Consider the following 20,138-nt stretch of genomic DNA (forward strand, 5'->3'; position numbering starts at 1 on the left):
AAATTTTGTGACTTTTTCACAAACTGCCGTGAGACTGGGTTGTAAGTTTAGGCAACTTAAACTACTTGGTTATGATGAGAGGCAGATCATAGTCATGCTTTGCAAAAATGTGTTAATTCTTGTAGATGAGATGCAAACAGGTCCAAGCATCCACCCTGACTTCCTCCAAGTGCAGCTCTATAACCTCCTTTTTCTCATCCTTGAAAAAACATGGTTGCCTCATGGTTACATTTGTAGTTAATTGGCCCATGGTGATCACCGCCTGCAGTTCACAGTTTATTCAATTCTGTAATTATGACTAGACGGCTGCGATCCAGGCCTCTTTTCATCCCCACCACATTTGTTTCCCTGTCCAGACAATCAGAGCTAAACAGAGGCCCTGTGTTGCATGATTTCCCCCACAATAGATGAAGGCTGGGCAGGACAACAGGGCACTGGGCCCAACTGAGGTTTGGTTGTGTGAATCAAACTGTGGAGTCTGAGTCCGAACATACATTCCTTTTAACAACCCTGTAACAAGATGCCCATAAACAGAACTTTCATATTTGAAGAGTTTTCACTTTTTGTGAGGAGGAATTTAGAAAATGTAAACTATTGTGCACATTCTGTTTGGGACATCTTTATTCAAACAGCAACTAAGTTTTGTTAGGGTGGGTCCCCACAGTGGCTCATTTTTCAACACCTGCTTAGTCAGCAAAGTCAAATTCCCACTGGACAAAAAAAACCTTCTAACACAGATTAACATCTGACTTTTATCATTAGTTGGAATTGTTATTCATCTGCATTAATGACAGTTGTTGGTATGGATCGGCTCCAGCTCCAATCAGCAGTGATGGACACATGACACCCGGATCAACATTTTCGCCTCTTTTCCTGCAAGATGCTATGTGTCACATGTTGATACAAATCAACAGGGATTTTGTAAATTTTCATAATTTATTGGTGTACAAACATCCAATTAATATGCACTCCTACCAGACTCTCTTTTTGTGAGAGTCAAGTCAAGTCATGGCTTTGGTCAAGCAAGTCACAAGTCAAGTCATAGAATTACAATAAGCTGGAAGACAACTGTCTTAAAGTGCTGGACTTATATTTGCAACAAATATTTCAATATGTCACAAAAAACATTGCATCAAAAAATGAACTTGAACAAGTATGACTTCTATGTCCATTACTCCTTCAAAGAGGCCTAGCTCTTTTATGTGAGAATGAAGCTTTCATGTAACTTGGTGTTTGTGTCATGATTAAGCATGCTTGCGTCCTACCCAGAGTGTCTACTTGCAAAAAAAAGTCTGATTGCATGGAAGTCTATGAGAAAATGATCCTACATCTCACTGATATCTCATTAAACATTGTAAACATGAGTTTATGGAATAAATCTATAGGATCAAGTCTTCTTCAATACAGCATGGTGTTCATTTAGAAAATGATGGTCCATTAAGAGTCAAATAGGGCGGGGCTACCATATGATTGACAGGTCGCTACCATGAAACCAATGTAGTTAGCTACTAACATGTGTTGGGACCTCACTAGAGACTAAGGACTACACAATGCGGCCTACAAAAGCCTACACATGCGGCCAGGACAGAGGGACAAAGGGGATTAAAAACTACACCGCCATTTTAGTTTCACATCTCACCCAGGTGAGAAATGTGACGTCACACAACTGGTGCCCTATTGGCTGACAACTGCAGGCACCCCAGGGGGTCCCCGGCAGCAGCCGTGAGCTTTATAAACCGAAGCCGCCTGGAGAACGCTCTCTTACTCTTACTCTTACTCTTACTCTTACTCTGGTGTCTCTTCCTACAACCGGCGCAACACCACGTTGCAACGGGAGGCGACCCCTCCTGCAGCCCACTGCACCAAGCCGTTCCTGCCTTCCAGCTACCAGACGCTGTCTGAAGTAAGCTGACTAAATCGCCAAGCCGCGATTATATCGCCGCTCGTGGAAGGAGGAAACACCAACTGTTTTCTTTATTTGAGTTTGATCAACGAGAGGAAACCTGCTCCGCTCTCGTCTGGACGAAGCCGACTCATCACGTCCCCCGCTGACGCCGGGGCCCACGAACTACCGCCGTTACGGAACGCCGTCATCGCCAGGACGGACTCGCAGCTTACGCAACGATACCAGTAAGAGGCTATCAGTCTGGGCAGAGACATAAGTGATAGTGTAGGACATGCTTGTAATTCTTGTTAATGTTTTTTAAGTTCTGATCGCGGACCGCCGAGTCCGTTTGTTCATGTGCTGCTGTATTTGAATGCTGATCGTGTACCCACGCAGCTGGGTTGATTTCTGTAACAGTGTTTGCGACTAACCTCCGCCATATTCGCGAGCTCAGAAAGCCTCTACTATCAGTTAAAAGACCGGTCTCGCGGAATAAACGCCAGTTCATTCACGCGCGCCCGTGTGATAGCGGCACGCCTTCTGAGCCTCAGAATATCGCTCGCGGATTCTCTCTCTCTTTGTTTGTGTCCCGCTAACCCCCACACACACACCGCACACGCATATCCTCCGCCAGCTGTTTCCAGCTCCGGACGTTGAGGACGTAGCTCCACCTCTCGCGCTCTCTCTCTCTCTCGCTCTCTCCCTCTCGCGATCCTGTCTGACGTCAGTGGCTCCGCCCCTGAACGCTGTGAGGAATAGCTCCATCTGGTGGTCACGCCCGACCATATCTCTCTCTCCCTCTCTCTCTCTACACACACGCACACGCACACACACGCACGCACACGCACACACACACTCCACGTGTGTCTCTCCTTCTGTTTAGCTTAGTTTTGTGTGTTAGGTAGTTAGGTAATAAGGCTTTGTTAATTGCAGTGTTATTGATTGTGATCATTATTACTGATTTTAATAAATCTTATTTTATTATAACTAGCGGTCTCTTGTGCTTGTTGTGTATATGTCACTGGATAACAGCAGGTTGTGAAGGCTAGTGCTCGAATTTCACGCCTTTTTAATTGTTCGATTGGTTTTGTACTTCTATGCCAATGATCACGATGATTGGCATGTGAGTATAAAACCTTTATATTGAGACTGAATACAGTTTTAGGTTATCTTTTCCCTGATCCCAGGGTGGTGCCCCGTTTATTCATGATTATATCATGATAATATATTAAATATAATTATTAATATCGATAATCATATTGACATTAATAATGAACTGTTGATAACCAAATCTGCTCCTGCTACAACCCCAACACATGACTTTAACACTTAAAATTGACCTTGAATTCTGAAGCTTACTTTGTTAACAGCTTCACACCAGAAGCCAGATGGATCCAGATCCAGTAAGGTTGCTGCTCTGCTCCTTGTTTATGTCAGATCCACCCGTCGCTCCTCCACAATCCAAATATGGTCACTTCCTTCATTGGTTACAAAAATTCTAAGATGGCGATGGCCAAAATCCAAGATAGCGATGGCCAAAATGCCAAACTCAAGGCTTCAAAACCATCGCCCACAAACCAACTGGTGACATTCCGATGACTATGTCCACTACACTCTATGGTGATAATAGCACATAGCAGCTATTCAACTATTTACAACCAGGCAAGGTCAGGTCAAATAGTATTCATGGCTTCTGACTCCTTCGTGCTATAATAGCATCTGGTAGTTATTCTTGCTGATCATTGGAAAACACACTACAATCAAACTTTGACAAAGTGCGATGGAAGCAAAGAGAGAAACAAGCAGAGCTGGAATCCACTCCAGCGACTCTTTCAGGTTAACTGCAGTTTTAGATGATAGAAACGGTGTCTTTGACTATGAAGTTAAGGGCAGTGAAATATACGTCAGGTTATTGGCAAAAAATGTCACATCAAGTGGAAACATCTCAACGTAGTGGGAGCAGCAGAACAAAAACACGTTCACCCGTCTCCCCATTAGAAACACACACTCTCAGATGTGTTCATGGTTTCTGTCTTGGTTGCAGTAAACTCGTGAAAGCAGAGCGAGGGTGAAGTGGCACATATTTAAACAAAGCCAGAGACCATCAGCTGCCCTGCCGTGGGCAAAAGTATCAACACCACATTAGAATGTGTCGCTCTCGGTCCGACTGCTTCAAGTGCTTTATAGCTTGTATATAAACCCCGATTTAAACAGTGCGACGTGTTAGAAATACTCTCATCCTGATCCAGACAAGCCAAAGAAAGTCTTTCTCAGTTCCTATATTTGTTATAGAAGATTAGTTTTTTCATGTCACGTAGCCAGTAAGGACACCTTGGATGATAAAAGTTAATTAAATGGTAAATTAAAAAAAAAGTTAATGATAAATTTGCTGTTAAAGGTTTAACTCGACATGAATGATTTGAGTATAAGAGACTGTATCTGATATAGACAGTCCCTATTTAATGAAACATGATTGGTTTGATTAACCTGTTTATCTCAAGTCTGCCCACTAATTATTATTCAAGCACAGACACTCGGTAGACAAATTTAAAGTTCATTCCTCACCTTTGAAACAATCGCACCACAAAAATCCGTTGACTGCTGTTTCCGAGATCAAGAGTGAACTTTTTAGCCAAAGTTTGTGAAACTAAAAAGTTCTTCATCTAAAAGTGTGACTGTGATCGTGTCCTGTGTGAAACACCAAATCATCACAGTACAACACCAAGCCAGTTCGACTTCAGGGACTTGGATACGTCCATTCAGGAAGCTCAGGTTTCAGCTTCTTTAGTGCAAATGAAAGTGACAACATGTGAAATGGAGGCAAAATCAAGACAACCCCTTAATAAGGAGGTTCTGATGTGGTGACCACAGGCAGTTGCTTTCTCCTTCTCCTTGACGGATTCTTCTCTGTAGTTCTGTGTTCTGCTGGTGTCCTTGTCACTACTTGTAGCATACCTGCAGCCCAGGTAGTCCAGCTCCTCCAGGATCCACATCCATACATGAGGTCGCAAGCCGTTTTGCTGTGTGGGGGCAGTTCCTGGATGATGAAGGCATTGATGCCATTGACTGGCCCTCACACTCAATTTAAGTGAAGAAATAAGATCCATTATAGTCTCCTCACATAGTAATGCACGCTTCATTTATTGTAGGACCGTACTGCATACATAACACAGGGACATGTGTTATTAGCGTTGTGTGTGGGTTTGCTGGGGTTTAAGTGAGTCATCTGCTTTAGAAAGCACATCATTTTCTCATTATTAGCAGCAGCACAGCCGGTCGTTATCTGGAAACAGACAGAGTTTAAATGCAGTGTCATGTAGGTGACGAGGAGGCTGAGACCATGTCGCTGCTGCTGCTGCTGAAACAGGCTGTAAATTACACCTCGTCATTTCTTTTCCGATAATCACAGTTCACACGGTAGTTTCCTGTAAGAGGATGGCAGATGTTGTTTGCAGAGCAACTTTTCTCCAAGAAATGTTAAAAAGGGATTGTATAAATAAATGCCTACATTTCTCCTTAATGTACTGCACTTGGTTATTACTGTATGTGTTGATGAGTTTTGCACATGAAGCTTGAGAAACCTTCACTTTCCATTTTCAGTACATGAACAATATGGTCAGTACTTTATATATATATATATAAACATCTGTCTTGTCATTGGTTGTGGAAGATACAGTATTATTCTGATTATCATTTACCTCTAAAAAGAACATCCTTTGTGGTGGGATGTGAATAAATGTGAGCCCATGGCTACATAAAGAATAAAGTGTGAGATCCATCAATAGGCCTTATTACATGCATTATATTGCAGGCATGATCACTTATAAGGAGCTTCTTGATTTACAATAATGTGAAAAAAGTTTATCCTGAAAAAGTTGCTCTGAGGTTCCTCTGCTGTTTCTCCGTGCATCCCTGTTTAAAATGTGAACAAAAAATCCAGTCACGGCCAAACACAGAATGGATATAACCAAAGACATTTGCATTTTTATTGGATTTTTAACACTTTTAACTTATTTTGCAGCAGCTTCTTCAATACTTTCACAGAGACACCACATCACGCCTGCAAAGTGGGATGAGACAGTTAAAGGAGCAACGGGCATCAGGATTCAGTGGCATCTACTGGTGGCTTGCAACTGAACCCCTCCCTTTCCAAGTGTGTCAGAGAACTACGATTGGTTGACTTTGGGGAACACGTGGCAAAGTCACACAAACAAACTAACCCATCAAGGCAGCTGGAGACCAGCAACTCCTGTGATCTGTGAGGTGAAAAAATTAAACAAATTTAACAAATTTGTCAAAGGAGTCCGGTGGCTTTGATGAGAGACTAGATTACAGCTTCAGTTGCCTGGCTGTCGTAAAGAGCTGTCTGCTGGCAAGGAAAAGCAGTTTTTAGGTGACTAGCCAGACTATTACTGCTGTAATACACCGATAAGCACATCATAGACGCCCTCTTCAAAACATCCACATTGTCCCTTTACCCCATTTCCTACCACTTTTGTGCTTTGAAGGCACTTACACATGTCGTGCTGTCGATAAGGGTTTCAGACAGGAAAGTTATTTCATTCATCGACAGAACAAGTAGCAAAGACGCTGCTTGTGTGTGAAATTTCCATGAACTACTCTGCCAGTAGTACTCATCAGTATACAGCCGAGGAGTTTTCACCTTGAGCTGAGTCTTTTCCATGACTGTAAAACGTGTCAGTGAGGGAACTTTAAGCATCTTTTGGCCTTGAGCTTGAAATAAAGCCCATTCTTTTGTGCCCCCTGTTGTTCCTGTGTTTCTCTTCTCTTACCTGAAGAGTCCCGAGACACAAGGTGTTCATGGCCTCCGCTCTGCGGCTTTGCAAATTGCTTTTCTCCCAACCGACATATTAGGAAACACACTGATCCTCCTCCTCATCACGCCTCTCGCACTGAGTAGATGAAGTGAAAATAATGAACACAGCAGTGTTATAAGCTGCATGCAAGATAATCCTTTGTCATTATTTTCAGTTTGTCGAGACCGATTTCATTTCACATTCGCTGGCATTTAGCTTGATTATCTTGTGAAGGGTTTTTGTCATAAACACCCAAACACACCGTCACCTTTTAAGTTTATCTTTGCTGTTTTCCCTTGTGTCTTATTTCCCGCTCATTAAACATGCATGCCATATATATGTTAATCAAAACTAAGATGATTTCTGAGGAGCATATTAATAGGCAGGACACATAACCTGCCACTGCATGGCAAGTATAGGGTTTCATGTTCCTTTGTCCTTATTATTATTTGTTGTTATTATTATAATTATTATAATTAATTATTATAATAATAATAATTATTATTATTATTATTAATTAATTAAATATTTTAAATATTGTTTTTAATTCTGCACTCCCTTAAACCGTCCAGCAGCTTAATATTAAGAATGTTTTTAATAAATTAAATTATTTTGACTTCAGTTCTGTACATTGCAAATTTCTGATTTTCAGAGTTCATCCAAGGACAGGATGATACAGGATTGTGATTAAAAACAAACAAAACAGTAATTTCTATTATAGGGATCATTGTAAATGTCATCACAAGTGAAAGCTGTCTACTTCATCATTAATCATTAGATTATTTGATTGTTTCCCCTAAAAAAGGATGTTCATAAAGGAAAGTGTCTTGAAAGATGTGCAAAATAAAAGTTTCTTAACAAAAGCATGTTTTAGTGTGATTTCAAGAGTTTTTTTATATATATTTAGTTGATTATAATATAATAATATATCTCGCAATTATTGTGGCCAGGATAATGGTGACATGACATTTTCACATCGTCCCACGCCTAATATCAACGGTAACTGCATTGAACTGAATTCACTGTCTGTGATGTGGTTTCATACTCAGTTTCCAAACACTACCATGACATCTAGTGGGGAAATGCCATCTGTGCAACTCTTATATCCCAGTCAACACTGCTGTTTATCTGCTCTATATTAATCCGCATTCCACTGCATGTCGTTCTCTTTTCATTTGACATGCTTAATCATGTTTCACCTGGCTGGCTTACTTACGCGCTGTAAATCCCAATGAGGTCGACAGGAGATTAAGCTCCAACTCCACAGGCAGCAAATAGGATGAAATGGTCAAAGGTCAAAGGCTTGTATCCCTGTTGGCATTCGTAAGGGACTGGTGATACCTGTTGTATATTGACGAGTGTGATGCAATTTTGGCATCATGAAGGTGTGCTTTAGGGAACAAAACTACACACACACACACACACAAACGCACGTAAAAAAAATAAATATATTTAAATTCTACTATACACGGTGAGTCTACTGGTATCACAGTAAAATACAGTGACTCATGCTATTCTTGGGAGGGTGAAGAAGGAATTTATACTAGCCACAAGAGAAATTAAATGTAAAGAAAATATAATTAATAAACAATGCAGTTTAAAAACACATAAATGTTGGATAAAAATGGCATTTTCAATGGTTTTCATTGAATTTCTTGTGTCGGTTTTTGTGTAGCTTAGACATTTTAAGCTACTTGACAGAACTGTGATGACAATTCTAAAAAAAAAATGTTTATCCTCTAAAGTTTTGATATATTCATCCACACAGCCAAAATGTCTTGAAAAAAAAATGAATGGCACAAAAGGTCCATAGGATTTCTTAAGGGTTAAAGGCAGAGTAGGTTAGTTGGAAAAACCACAGACATTTTGACCTTGAATGCATCACCGAACCCCAAAAATCCCTTTTTCCTCCATCCACACCACATTCGACCAGAGTGAATGCTCTGGACCGTATTAACTTTACATTTATTTCCCGCCACCAGGTGGCGCCCCGGTCTGTTGCCGTGTTGGTGTTTTGAAGCTCCCTCCCCGTCGGAGGCTGACCTCCTTCCCGCGATGACAGTTTCCTGCAGGCTCGTGGAGAGGGACCGGCCGCCCTCGCGGAGATGTGCTGAAGCGGAGACGGGCTCGTCTGAGTGGAGCTGCTCGCCATGCTGCGGACCGGGCTGCTCGAGTGATTCCGAGTCGCTTTTCAAGGGGAGAGTGAATGTCGCAGGCGGATACCGGTGAGTGTGTTTCCCGTCCAGCGTGTGAACGTAGAGGAATAAATAGTTATTTTTAACCGCTGGTGTTTTGGTTTACGCAGTGCGAGTGGCGAAGTCTTTGCCCGATACGTGTCACTTTATGGAGAGAACGTCACGACAGACTCCGTTCAAAAAGTCCGGCAATTAAGAGTCGATGTGCTTAACGCGGAAAGTGTCTGCACGGATACCAACGGCTCAAAAACATTTGGATTAAGTAGCCGGCGCTTTTCTATTCGGCATACATGAAACCAATCGAAACAACGCACATTTCAGTAGAACCTTTAGTTTCACAACGCTTCACACTTGGCGTTGCCATCCACGGCGGTGTGTTTTGGTCTGTTTTGATGGCGGGGCAACGGCTGATGTACTTTTAAAGCAGTTGAAATTCTTCGAAATGTTTATAGATGTGCTTGATATATGCCGAATTGAAGAATACTTCTAAACGCTCAGTGATGTCGGTGAAGATCGTACTGTTTTCCCAGGAATAAAGGTCGTTTTTTCAGATTCGTATGACGTCCTTTCCATACAAGAGGGACACCCCTTTTTGTGGGCTAAACAATCAAGTAATCATTGGTTTAATGTGGATCAGTTTAGGTGTTTTGGCCAACTGTTTTACTTGTTGAACGGGAATAACTAACATGGATCCTCTGGGGAAGGCCTTTTTTTCAACACGTATCTGTGGTATTGTTTTTTTTTAAGTATTATTATTTTTAAATGTTTTTCAGAATATTTAATCATGGAACAAAGATTAAATAAAAGATTAATATATAGTTATTTGGTTCACAGGAAAGCAGATATTTCTTAATACATTTTTCCATCCAGTGTGCTTTTGCTACGCTTCAATTAAACCAGTAAGGCATAGAATCTCAATGGCACATTCATGAGGCTAAATAGTTTGCTTGTTGATTCCTTATCATGCTTCATGTTTTATTTCCAAGGGTATAATTACAGCACATCTGTGACTCAGTTGTTTGACTTTTGACCTGTGGAGGCAAAACATGTTGCAGTCTGATGCTGCAACATTCTCGGGCACTGTGGTTGACGAGACACAAACGTTGGCTGTAAAAAAATGTCTTTCCAGGTGAGCAATGAGTAACAGAATGGAGGGTTCGGCGGGACCAGGTGCCGGGGCGAACGGACCCATCGCAGCGCCCAGCAGCCCGGTGACCTCCGGCATAGGCCCACCTCTGTCCCCGGAAGAGCTGAACGAACAGCCACAGTCGTCCCTGACAGATCTCGCCCAAATGTGGATTAAATTCGGCAAGACTTTCGCCATCATCCTCCCGATCTACATCTTGGGATACTTTGAGTTTAGCTTCAGCTGGGTTCTGATCGGACTCGCTATGTTGTTCTATTGGAGGAAAAACCATGGCAGTAAGGACTACAGGATCAACCGCGCCATAGCATTCCTGGAGCACGAGGACAACGTAGTGAAGCAGAGTGTTCCCACGTCTGAGCTGCCCCCATGGGTAAGTCCTCCAGCATCATTACATTCCTGCTGTTATCACTATCTTGTCATTATTGTTTTGTATTTTGCCAGCATCAAGTACAGGATGTCAACATTGACTAACGCCCTTTTGAACGTGCTCCTCCATCCAATCCAATCAAATTATCAGCCCAAGACCCAACTATGTGTGTGTGTGTGTGTGTGTGTGTGTGTGTGTGTGTGTGTGTGTGTGTGTGTGTGTGTGTGTGTGTGTGTGTGTGTGTGTGTGTGTGTGTGCGTGCGCGTGTGTGTGTGTGTGTGTGTGTGTGTGTATATGTGTGTTAGATATTGAAACTGCATTGGAAGCATTACCTACACTTAAGTACATGTCACAAGGCATTTGTGTTAAATGTTTTGAGACAACTTCCCATTATCTAGGATACTGCAGTTATTTTATTGGTGGAAAAAGCTCTTTTTGGGCAGTACAGCTGGCAACAAATTGAGATAACTACCAGTTTTGGCAATCATATACTCAAAAATGCCCAGTAATGTGAGACCACAAATTGCCCCGAAGTATCATAGTATTCTACTATATATATTGGGTTAATAATCACCAACTGTCTCTGGAAGACTCGGATGGTCCAGAGGTGTTTTACTGACAAATATCAATATGGTGACAATCAGGGCATCATCTTGATACTGGGAACTTTCATTTTAATCCACAGGACAAAACACATTTTGTTACTTATTAAAGCTACTTTTAACTGGTTATGAAAGTCTCAATATAATACAGTTGCCTCTATGTGACTTACCAAAAAAACCACACCATCAGCCAGAAGATCGGCTATTTAGTTTAGTCGTTCTTAATGCCGTCAACCAGTTCAATTCCCCGCAAAATTAGAAGAAACGATTTACAACATGCAGGTTTACCAGAAACTTTCAGCGTAGACTCCAGCAGGGCCCCCGGCAGCGACTGGCCAAACGCTGCAGACCCTGATCCAGCTTTGCCTCGCTGCTCCGCCGGTCCATGCTAGGAGCCAACTTCAACACCACGCTGCTGGAAGTCCAGGCCCTAATGCTGGGCCTGCTGGAGGGAAGGGACACATAGGAGACCAGGACTGAGCTGGGCAGACCCTGCTGCAGTAAATCGAGAGGTCTTTTAAACAGATTCTAGTGCTCAGAAATAGGGTTAGGCCTCATTGGAGGCCCAATGAAAAAGAATCGTAAGTCACAACCGTCTAGCGGACTGAAAAAACTATTTTTACCAACAGGTTTTCCCATGTGAGATATATATTAAGCTATATCAACATTTCCCCCCACCCCGACTCAGAAATATTACCGCTCTTGTCCACAGGTGCCGCCAAAATCAACAAAAAGGAATGTTCCTTGTAGTGGCTTTAATGAGGGCCTAATGAATAGCCTGTAGAAAGGTCACACATTCTGCACACAGGCTGCCCATCACCTTTTTTTTTGCAATTAAATAATTTGCATCCTGTTTAGCACCTGAAGGTGTGTCATTGTCTCTCTGTCTACTCATTCCCCGGTCTTAATTTGTGGCGAGCTCATCCTGCTAAAATTACGAGTTCCCAGCATGCAAGGAATGGAGATTGCTCATCGGACGTATTTGCTCGTTCCCTTTGGTGGAGATCCATAAGAGCACAGTGGTTTCTCAAAAGCTGTTTTAGAGATTGAAAACACAGGTCAGTAATCGTTCCATTTAGGATTTCCAGGCTTCATGAAATCTCAAATGAGTGGTATAGGGCTGCTTAAATAAAACTGACTTGACAAGTCTGTCATTTCGTCCAGGAAAGGCCAAATGATAAGACAGCATTCACATGTTGTTTTCATTTTGATTGGTTGTCTTTTTATTGTTCTGCAGTTTACCCTTAGAGAATCAATGGTCTGATTAGAATTGGTGCAACATTTTGTAAAGGTGGCACTCTTATATGCACTTTTGCTGAGCAGAAGAGAATAGGAGCAGTTAGTATAGTAAGTTATTGATTTGGGATTGCTGAGTTTAGTTCAGGCCAAATCAATTAGCCTATTTCAAAAGCAATTTCTAAAGCTTAAAGAGTCAATTCAGCTGAAAAGTCAATGTGCATGGGTATTTAGGCATGTTGTTGATTAATTCATGTCCAAATCTTGACATTTTAGTGCAAGAAGTTGAAAGCTTGGTATGACGTTTTGTCTAATTTAGCTATTGTTAGCAATCACATGTTTAAAGACACTTAAAACGTACTAAAATACAACTTTATTTTGCCACATTAGTCCCTTTACAGCACTCTTACCTAACAATAAACATAGCAGTGGTTATTAAGCATGCTATAGATTAGCATTCACGATTAGCATAAGCTAATGGAAAGGGTCACGTTGGACTAAATGTTAAAGTTACGTAGACCAAGCCCAGCAGTTCATGTGGTGCTTTGTATTTTATGTACTTATGAAGCATCTCCACACCTGGAAACTACACTATTTCCCAGACTTGTGAGATTTACACAGAGACTGCACTGTAATAAAGAGGTTCCCATTCTGCAATGCCAGAAAACTGTGAGAGGATGACCTTATGGCGGGATGCCAGCCAGACCCATCAACATGCCCATGATCACACAGACCTTGAGAAACCCAGTGCTCAGCAATAGCCCCGGTGGGCCCAGAGCAAAAAGATCCACTGTTAGCAGCAGTGATGTGAGTCAGCAAGTTTATGCTGATTGACAGCTAAAAGTTTGCCTGATTAAAGGGAAACTGAGAAATGAGTGAAAGGATGTCAAAGGATTATCATGATAGCCTGATAAACAATCAGCAGTGACCTTTGACCCCTGGGAGTCACACGCTGTCAGTCTGTTGTTCAAGATACTTTATCTATTTCACCTCTATCACGCTAACCTCAAAACTCGCTCATAGAACAACTGTCTCCTACAGAACTCACCTGCACTCACTTACGTTTCCAGGGACACTTATTTTTTCTGGACACAGTTTGAAACAAAAATCAAAATGTGACAAAAGTACTTGTGTTATGTTCAGCCAACAAAACTGGGTCTCCTGCATTTTTGGACTCGTTTTAAACTAATTTCTGATGCGTCTGGAGCAAATGTAATCCACGACTACATTTAACCTTGAAATGAAACCCACAATGCAGTTTCCTTGTGCTGAATCTTAATTTTATCAGGCTGCATAGAAAGTTCTTAAAGGAATACTTCACCCATTTGCATTAGGTTTTGTATCGTTAGAAACCTGGTAGTATTTTGAAATGGTTGTGCATTATTCCCTCATTTTCCCCAGAGACGGGAGATCTCCGTATTTCTATTCTGAAAAAAACAATGCAAATATCATCATTTTGCGTCATCCTAGGCTGCTTTGATTAGAGGGGGTGAGACTACAACACGAGTTCCTCATGTTTTCAACTCGCTTATAGGGGTGGGACCCACTGAGACTACAGACCCATTACAGACCAGTGGTGGGACCCACTGAGGCTACAGACCTATTTCAGACCAGTGGTGGGACATACTGAGACTACAGACCTATTACAGACTAGTGGCGGGACCCACTGAGACTACAGACCTATTTCAGACCAGTGGTGGGACCTACTGAGACTACAGACCTAATGAAGACCAGTGGCGGGACCCACTGAGACTACAGACCTATTACAGACCAGTGGTGGGACCTACTGAGACTACAGACCTGTTACAGACCAGTGGCGGGACCCACTGAGACTACAGACCTATTACAGACCAGTGGTGGGACCTAATGAGACTACAGACCTGTTACAGACCAGTGGCGGGACACACTGAGACTACAGACCTGTTACAGACCATTGGCCGGACCCACTGAGACTACAGACCTGTTACAGACCAGTGGCGAGACCCACTGAGGCTACAGACCTATTTCAGACCAGTGGTGGGACCTCACTTCAGACTCGGTGGAACTGGCCCTTTCATAGTAAAAATGCTGCTCTGCGCTCTGTCCAAAATCTGCTGTCCGCCGCCGGTCAGTCCGCGGGGGGATCAGTGGGAGTGGCCTGCAGAGCTGTGCATTGTGGGAGTTGTTGTCTTCCATCCACATGTGCCAAAAAGTCACTGTCTGCCTTTTCTCAGTCAAGAAGGCACCAAATTTGAAATTTATTTTACATTTCGACTACATATATGACACACTTTTAAGAAAGATTCATGTTTCCGCCGGTGAAGTATTCTTTTAAGTCATCATGAGGTAATCATAATTAGAAGAAAATGTAGGAAATTTGGCATACATGTGTACAAGGCCCAAAGTTGCTCTGATATTCATCAACTGTGGTACACACTTTGGTCTCACGATTTCAGACATTGAAGCCGAATAATTTTTCTTCATGAATTTATTCAGTTGGAAAATTGCATTTAATTTGACTAATCGATTCGTTAATAATCGTTTCAGCGCAAAAGTGAAGTCGTAATTAAATAAAGTTTATAAAATGTTTTTGTAAAGAATGCATCTTTATATTGTTTTGATACTTTGGTTTGCTAAATTTAGGAAGTGACAAGTGGATTTTAACTTGTGGCTTCAGCTTTTGGTGTTGTGATGAACTTTCATATTCAATTTTCACATCAGTTGCCCAGCGTCAGACACAGTAGACAGAACAGCATACTCTGTATAGAACCAACACGCACTGTGTAAAATCAACAAAATAAAACACATCTGCAATACATTCCTGAGCAGTGAACTGCCTGTGATCATGAGTGAAATATGGATTTTGGTGGAGAGCCCGTCATCTAGGCTCGCTCTCTCAGCAGATATGCCTAGAATGAGGCTTGGTGAGCTGTGTGGGCAGCAGCTCATAGTTAACAGGCGAGGAATGCCTGAGATGATGGTCCAGTTGTATCACGGATGAATCTATCAAGGCTTGTTGTCACTGATGTTCAGGAGGATTTTTAAGTTATGGTTCATGAAAATGGACTGCACGGTGGTGTAGTGGGTAGCACTGTCGCCTCACAGCGAGAGGGTCATGGGTTCGTTTCCAGGGTCCGGCCGGGTTCCTTCTGTGTGGAGTTTGCATGTTCTCCCCGTGTAAGCGTGGGTTCTCTCCGGGTTCTCTCCGGGTTCTCTGGCTTCCTCCCACAGTCAAAAGACTTGCAGGATGGGGATAGGTTCATGATGACTCTAAGAGGCCGTCCAGATGAAGCAAAACAAGCTTTTTTTCTCCGTTTTCCCTTGGTGTCGTTTCAAGAAAATCTGCGTCCAGACAATCCCACTGAAAACGACTCAGTGCGCTGTAGTACATATTCCAGGCCTATATGTAGCGCTGTTTCTGCTACAAAAATGCAGAAGAAGAGACGGAGCTTGACCGGATGTTTGCCGTTGCTATGGCAACACGTGAGCGCTACGGCTAAACGCCACCCGACCACCCGATCAATAAACACCCATAAGATGACAATTTGGCCCGTATAAATAAAACCAACAATAAGCACCAACAGCCGTCACCCTAAGGACCTTGACAAGGCGTTGTCACACGTTGGGATGGATTAATTAGACAAATAAATGCCTACATTCATCGGAAGTTAGCTAGCAGTTGTTTGTTAGCATTGTAAAAAAGTAGCAAATCTGCAACTTTTTTTCCCGGAATATCGCCCCCCTCTTTCGGCTCTGTTGTTTTCATACAGTGGCCCTGATACACCGTCGTACAGACGAGCAGAATATCTGCTACGAGCACGGAGGCCGCCGTTGTTGTTGTTGTTAGGAGACGTCGTGGGGGAAGAAGTCAGACTCGAGGGGCGGGCAGATGACGTATTCGTTTTCGCCGTCTACATGAAAACGAACGCGAAGCGGAGGGGTGTCGTTTTTTTCCTTTCCACCCTGAGAGCTGGTTTAAAAAAAGTGCGTTTTCAGGTCGCGAAAACGCCGGATCCATATGGACGGCAGGGCGAAACGCACAAGACTTGTTACCCTCCTAAAACGTCTTCGTATGGACGGCCCCTCAATGTCCCGTAGGTGTGAATGTGAGTGTGAATGGTTGTTTGTCTCTACATGTTGGCCCTGTGATAGACTGACGACTAGGGCTGCAGCTATCGATTCTTTTTGTAATCGATTAATTTAGCACTTTATCGATCGATTAATCGAGGAATCGGATAAAAAAAAATTGCGTTTTTAAACAACCAAAACAAATAATGCATAACGAAAATGATGTGGCTGTAAAATGATCAAGCATTTCTAAAAAAAATAAACAGAGGTATTCATTCCAACTACAAAATTTGGCTCCAAAACTAAGCCCATTTATTAAGTGCCAGTGAGAATTTAACAACATTACAGTTAAATCAACTTGGATAAAACATGGATAACATTTAATTTACGTTTTGTTTTGCCAGCAATGGCCCTTTCCTCTCCCTGCCCTAAATATGTGTGTATATAGTGTATACTTCTTCTGTGCCATTTATGTATTTAGCTTTCTCTATCACTACAGTAACTGTTTGACCATTCTTTTCTCTGCTTTGAACTCCTCCGTCCGTTTGGGCAAACACAACAACTCACAGCCAAGCGTAAATCAGGCTTTCCGATTGGCTGTAAAAGCTGCTACGGGAGCCAATACGAGCGTCCGATGCATAAACGTAACTCTATACGTCACTCGCAAGATGGCGGATGAGAAGTGATCGATATACATAAACAAAACGGAGAAATGCGCCACGGAGACGAGGAGACATCTAGTCACACATTTTACTACTTTACGCATTCGTTTTGTTGTCAGGAATAAATCGCTCACATGGGCAAGCAGGGTACCGTTGTTTAGCCCCGATACTCTCTGTCGTTTACGGACATTCTGAGGCCTACTTTCCGCCATCGCGCCAACTAAATTCAGAATGAATGACCGTGTATGACGCGCTGGTGCTTCCTGAACAACGGTCCGTGTGGAACAATCGGATCCCTGCACATAGGCGCATCATAGGAATTTAACGAGGCTTCGAGGCAGATGTTTTGCCTCGAGGAATTTTCATAATCGAGTTAATCGAGTAACTCGATGAATCGTTGCAGCCCTACTGACGACCTGTCCAGGTTGTACCCAGCCTTCGCCCAATGACAGCTGAGATTGGCTCCAGCCCCCCGCGACCCTGAATACAGGATAAGCGGTAGACAATGGATGGATGGATGGATGGATGGATGGATGGATGGATGGATGGTCCATGAAAATAGTCAGATAGTCACCACAAATCTTTGCTTTCATGCATCGTTACTATCGAAACCACATGTGCTTTTGAAAGTGGCCAAAAGGCTGTCATTTCAATCTCAGTTTTCATGCAGTCTGTAACTCCGTGTGTCCGTCCACGATAACTGGATTGCCCTGTAATCCTTTGATCCATATGAGCTGGAAAATCATAAAGTTTGTGAGAAACACAGCAAAGATAAGCAGTGTCAGACTCCCACGTGCAACATTTAAAGCTCTTAATGTGATTAGCAATGCATGACATAAGACACGGGGCTGCAGGATGTGGGCCACCAGCTTATATAGTATGTAAGTGTTCACAACACAAGAGCTGATAGTAGAGCTTTTATTCCTTTGTGTTCTGAGCATCAGAGTCAGAAATGTGTAGTTTGCTCATAGTCAATGTTTTGACTGGATGCAACATAAATAGGATTCTGTCCAGGGTGCAGTGCTGCTTGACATTTGTTTTCAACGGTTTCACGGATTTTTTCTGGATAGAGCCATAGCCTAATTTTTATTTATTTATTTTTTATTTTTTTAAGAGTTGTTCCACTACCGATTTTTTTCACCTAAGGGCTGTGTTGTGAAAAACAAATCTGTGTTGAAGTGGACAGGAGAGCTAGCTAATGTTAGCTGATAGCTTTTAGCTCTTAATGGCTGGTGGGCAGCACAGTCCTGCTTGGATAACAGCTATGGTTAATGGACATTACATTCACTGGCATTATGGCACATCCAAGCTCTATTCGGTCAAAATGAGTATTGGACAAAGGTAAATTATAACGCAATCATGATGTCTTCAAATTGGCCAAAAACTTGAATTCATCTGGTTGTTTGAAGGAGATGTTTAAATCGGTGCTCAGTATCAGGAAAGAAGAAATTGGAACATCTCTACATTGAATGAATAATGTGGTTGTAAGGTGTTGGTCTTAAAACGACTCTTGTTTAACCTGTTTCATATATCAGTAACTTAATGTCATCTGCAAACTGTTGACTTGTGGGTGTTTGACAGTTGAGTTGACAGTAGTTTAGTAGTACTTTCATAGGCGTTTGATTGATTCTGATTGTTTGATCACATTTAATCTGATCAGGAAGTGACTGTGGACTAAAGGTGAACCAGGTGACACCAAAACAGACCAAGGAAAGCCAGCACTGTGATGCAAATCAGTGGGCTGCGCCATTTATAGTTATTTACACCATTACATCAATCCATCCACTATTATTAAGATATACTCTTAATTGTTTGATTTAAAAAAATAATAAATAAATATATTTTCAATATGTTTGGTTTGTCTGACAACAAAAATAATCTGCATTTTTAGTCAAAAATTAACTGTTAATCTCAATATTTTATATAGAGATTTTGCTGATCCAACAACTCAATGATACATCTCTTTTAAATTGAATGTAATTTTATTTTAAAGCTCCAAAAAAGTGAATGAAAGAGTGGATTTTTAACTTTAGATCTTTTCCTCACCAATATTTTTATTTTACTGAGGTCTACATATCTTTTCAGTACCGGCACAGTATCAGGTCTGGATTATTTTGTTGCTTGTGTAGGTTTTATTCAGATGAATGATGGCGGCTGCACTGGGCGTGGTAGAGGTGGATCTGTGATTTCTGTGAATATGAAGCTGGGCGTGCGTGGTAGGTGTGGATGAGGTGGAAAGTTCTCAGTCAAACTCAGCTTCAACGTTTCGCCTTGACAGTTAAACGTTACAAAAACCTGGTCTGGACAAGTCTGATTTTGTCATCAGCTTTTTGAAAGACAGACATGGAAAGTTACAATGTGACTCTCAGCCTCCCTCCGCCTCCTCTCCCTGTGTGCTCGTATGACTTGGCATACATGGGTGGGGCCTCCCTGTTCTTTGGATGAGCCAAAGGGCGGGGCTCTGCTCCACAGCGGAGAATGGAAACAATGTGGAGGAACAGAAAGGCCTTGTGCCGCTCAGTCCTGCTTTCACCTCTAGTATCCTGTAACTTGATGAGGTTAGACAGTTGGCATGTTTACACGCATTTGTTGTAAAATTTGTTGGTCACGGTCCTAATCAACTAAACCGAGCTGCATTGTAATTCTGCCTTTTCTGTTTCGCACCCAGCAAGCACGGAAAGAGCTGCAAGGCATCGGGGAGAGCAGAGCTGCTGGCCATCAGGGGGCGACTCCTCTGGTCGCAAAAAGAAGTCTGATTGTGTGGAAGTCTATGAGAAAATTACCCAAATTCTCTTCTTCAATACAGCATGATGTTAATTTCGTAAATTATGGTTAATTTAGAGTCAAATAGACCAGAAAGCAGCATTTGCTTTAGGGCGTGGCTACCTTAAGATTGACAGGCCACTACCATAGACAATACCGCGGCCTCCCTACCATTGCTAACACGCTGCTAATATGAATTAATAACACCTGAAAACATACTCCGGGTTTTAGCAGAATGACAGTGTGCTGGAGTAAATCCAAAACATTGATTACAACAATACATTTCATCTTCATACACTCTGAGCTTGTGCAACTCGTCTTTCCGTTGGTTTTACTGGACTAACTTGCAGAAGCAACTTCACAAAGACAGAATACGTTGTTGGCCTATTTTAATGTTTAGTGCAGCTTGCTGAATGT

At 42.2% G+C, this 20,138-nt stretch overlaps 1 protein-coding gene across 2 annotated transcripts in view; it reads left to right on the forward strand.

Annotated features, from left to right (window-relative positions):
• Positions 1 to 8,789: 8,789 nt before the first annotated feature.
• Positions 8,790 to 20,138, forward strand: part of esyt2a (extended synaptotagmin-like protein 2a) — a 52,350-nt gene continuing 41,001 nt past the window's right edge. For both annotated transcript variants that reach the window (XM_084008893.1, XM_084008894.1), the window contains exons 1-2: positions 8,790 to 8,927; positions 10,027 to 10,414. In XM_084008893.1, the coding sequence (XP_083865019.1) occupies positions 10,034 to 10,414 (381 nt within the window). In that variant the 5' untranslated portion in view covers positions 8,790 to 8,927; positions 10,027 to 10,033. The remainder of the gene's footprint in view (positions 8,928 to 10,026; positions 10,415 to 20,138) is intronic.

Source organism: Eutrigla gurnardus (genome assembly GCF_963514095.1).
Source record: "Eutrigla gurnardus genome assembly, chromosome: 4".
Lineage (NCBI taxonomy): Eukaryota > Metazoa > Chordata > Actinopteri > Perciformes > Triglidae > Eutrigla > Eutrigla gurnardus.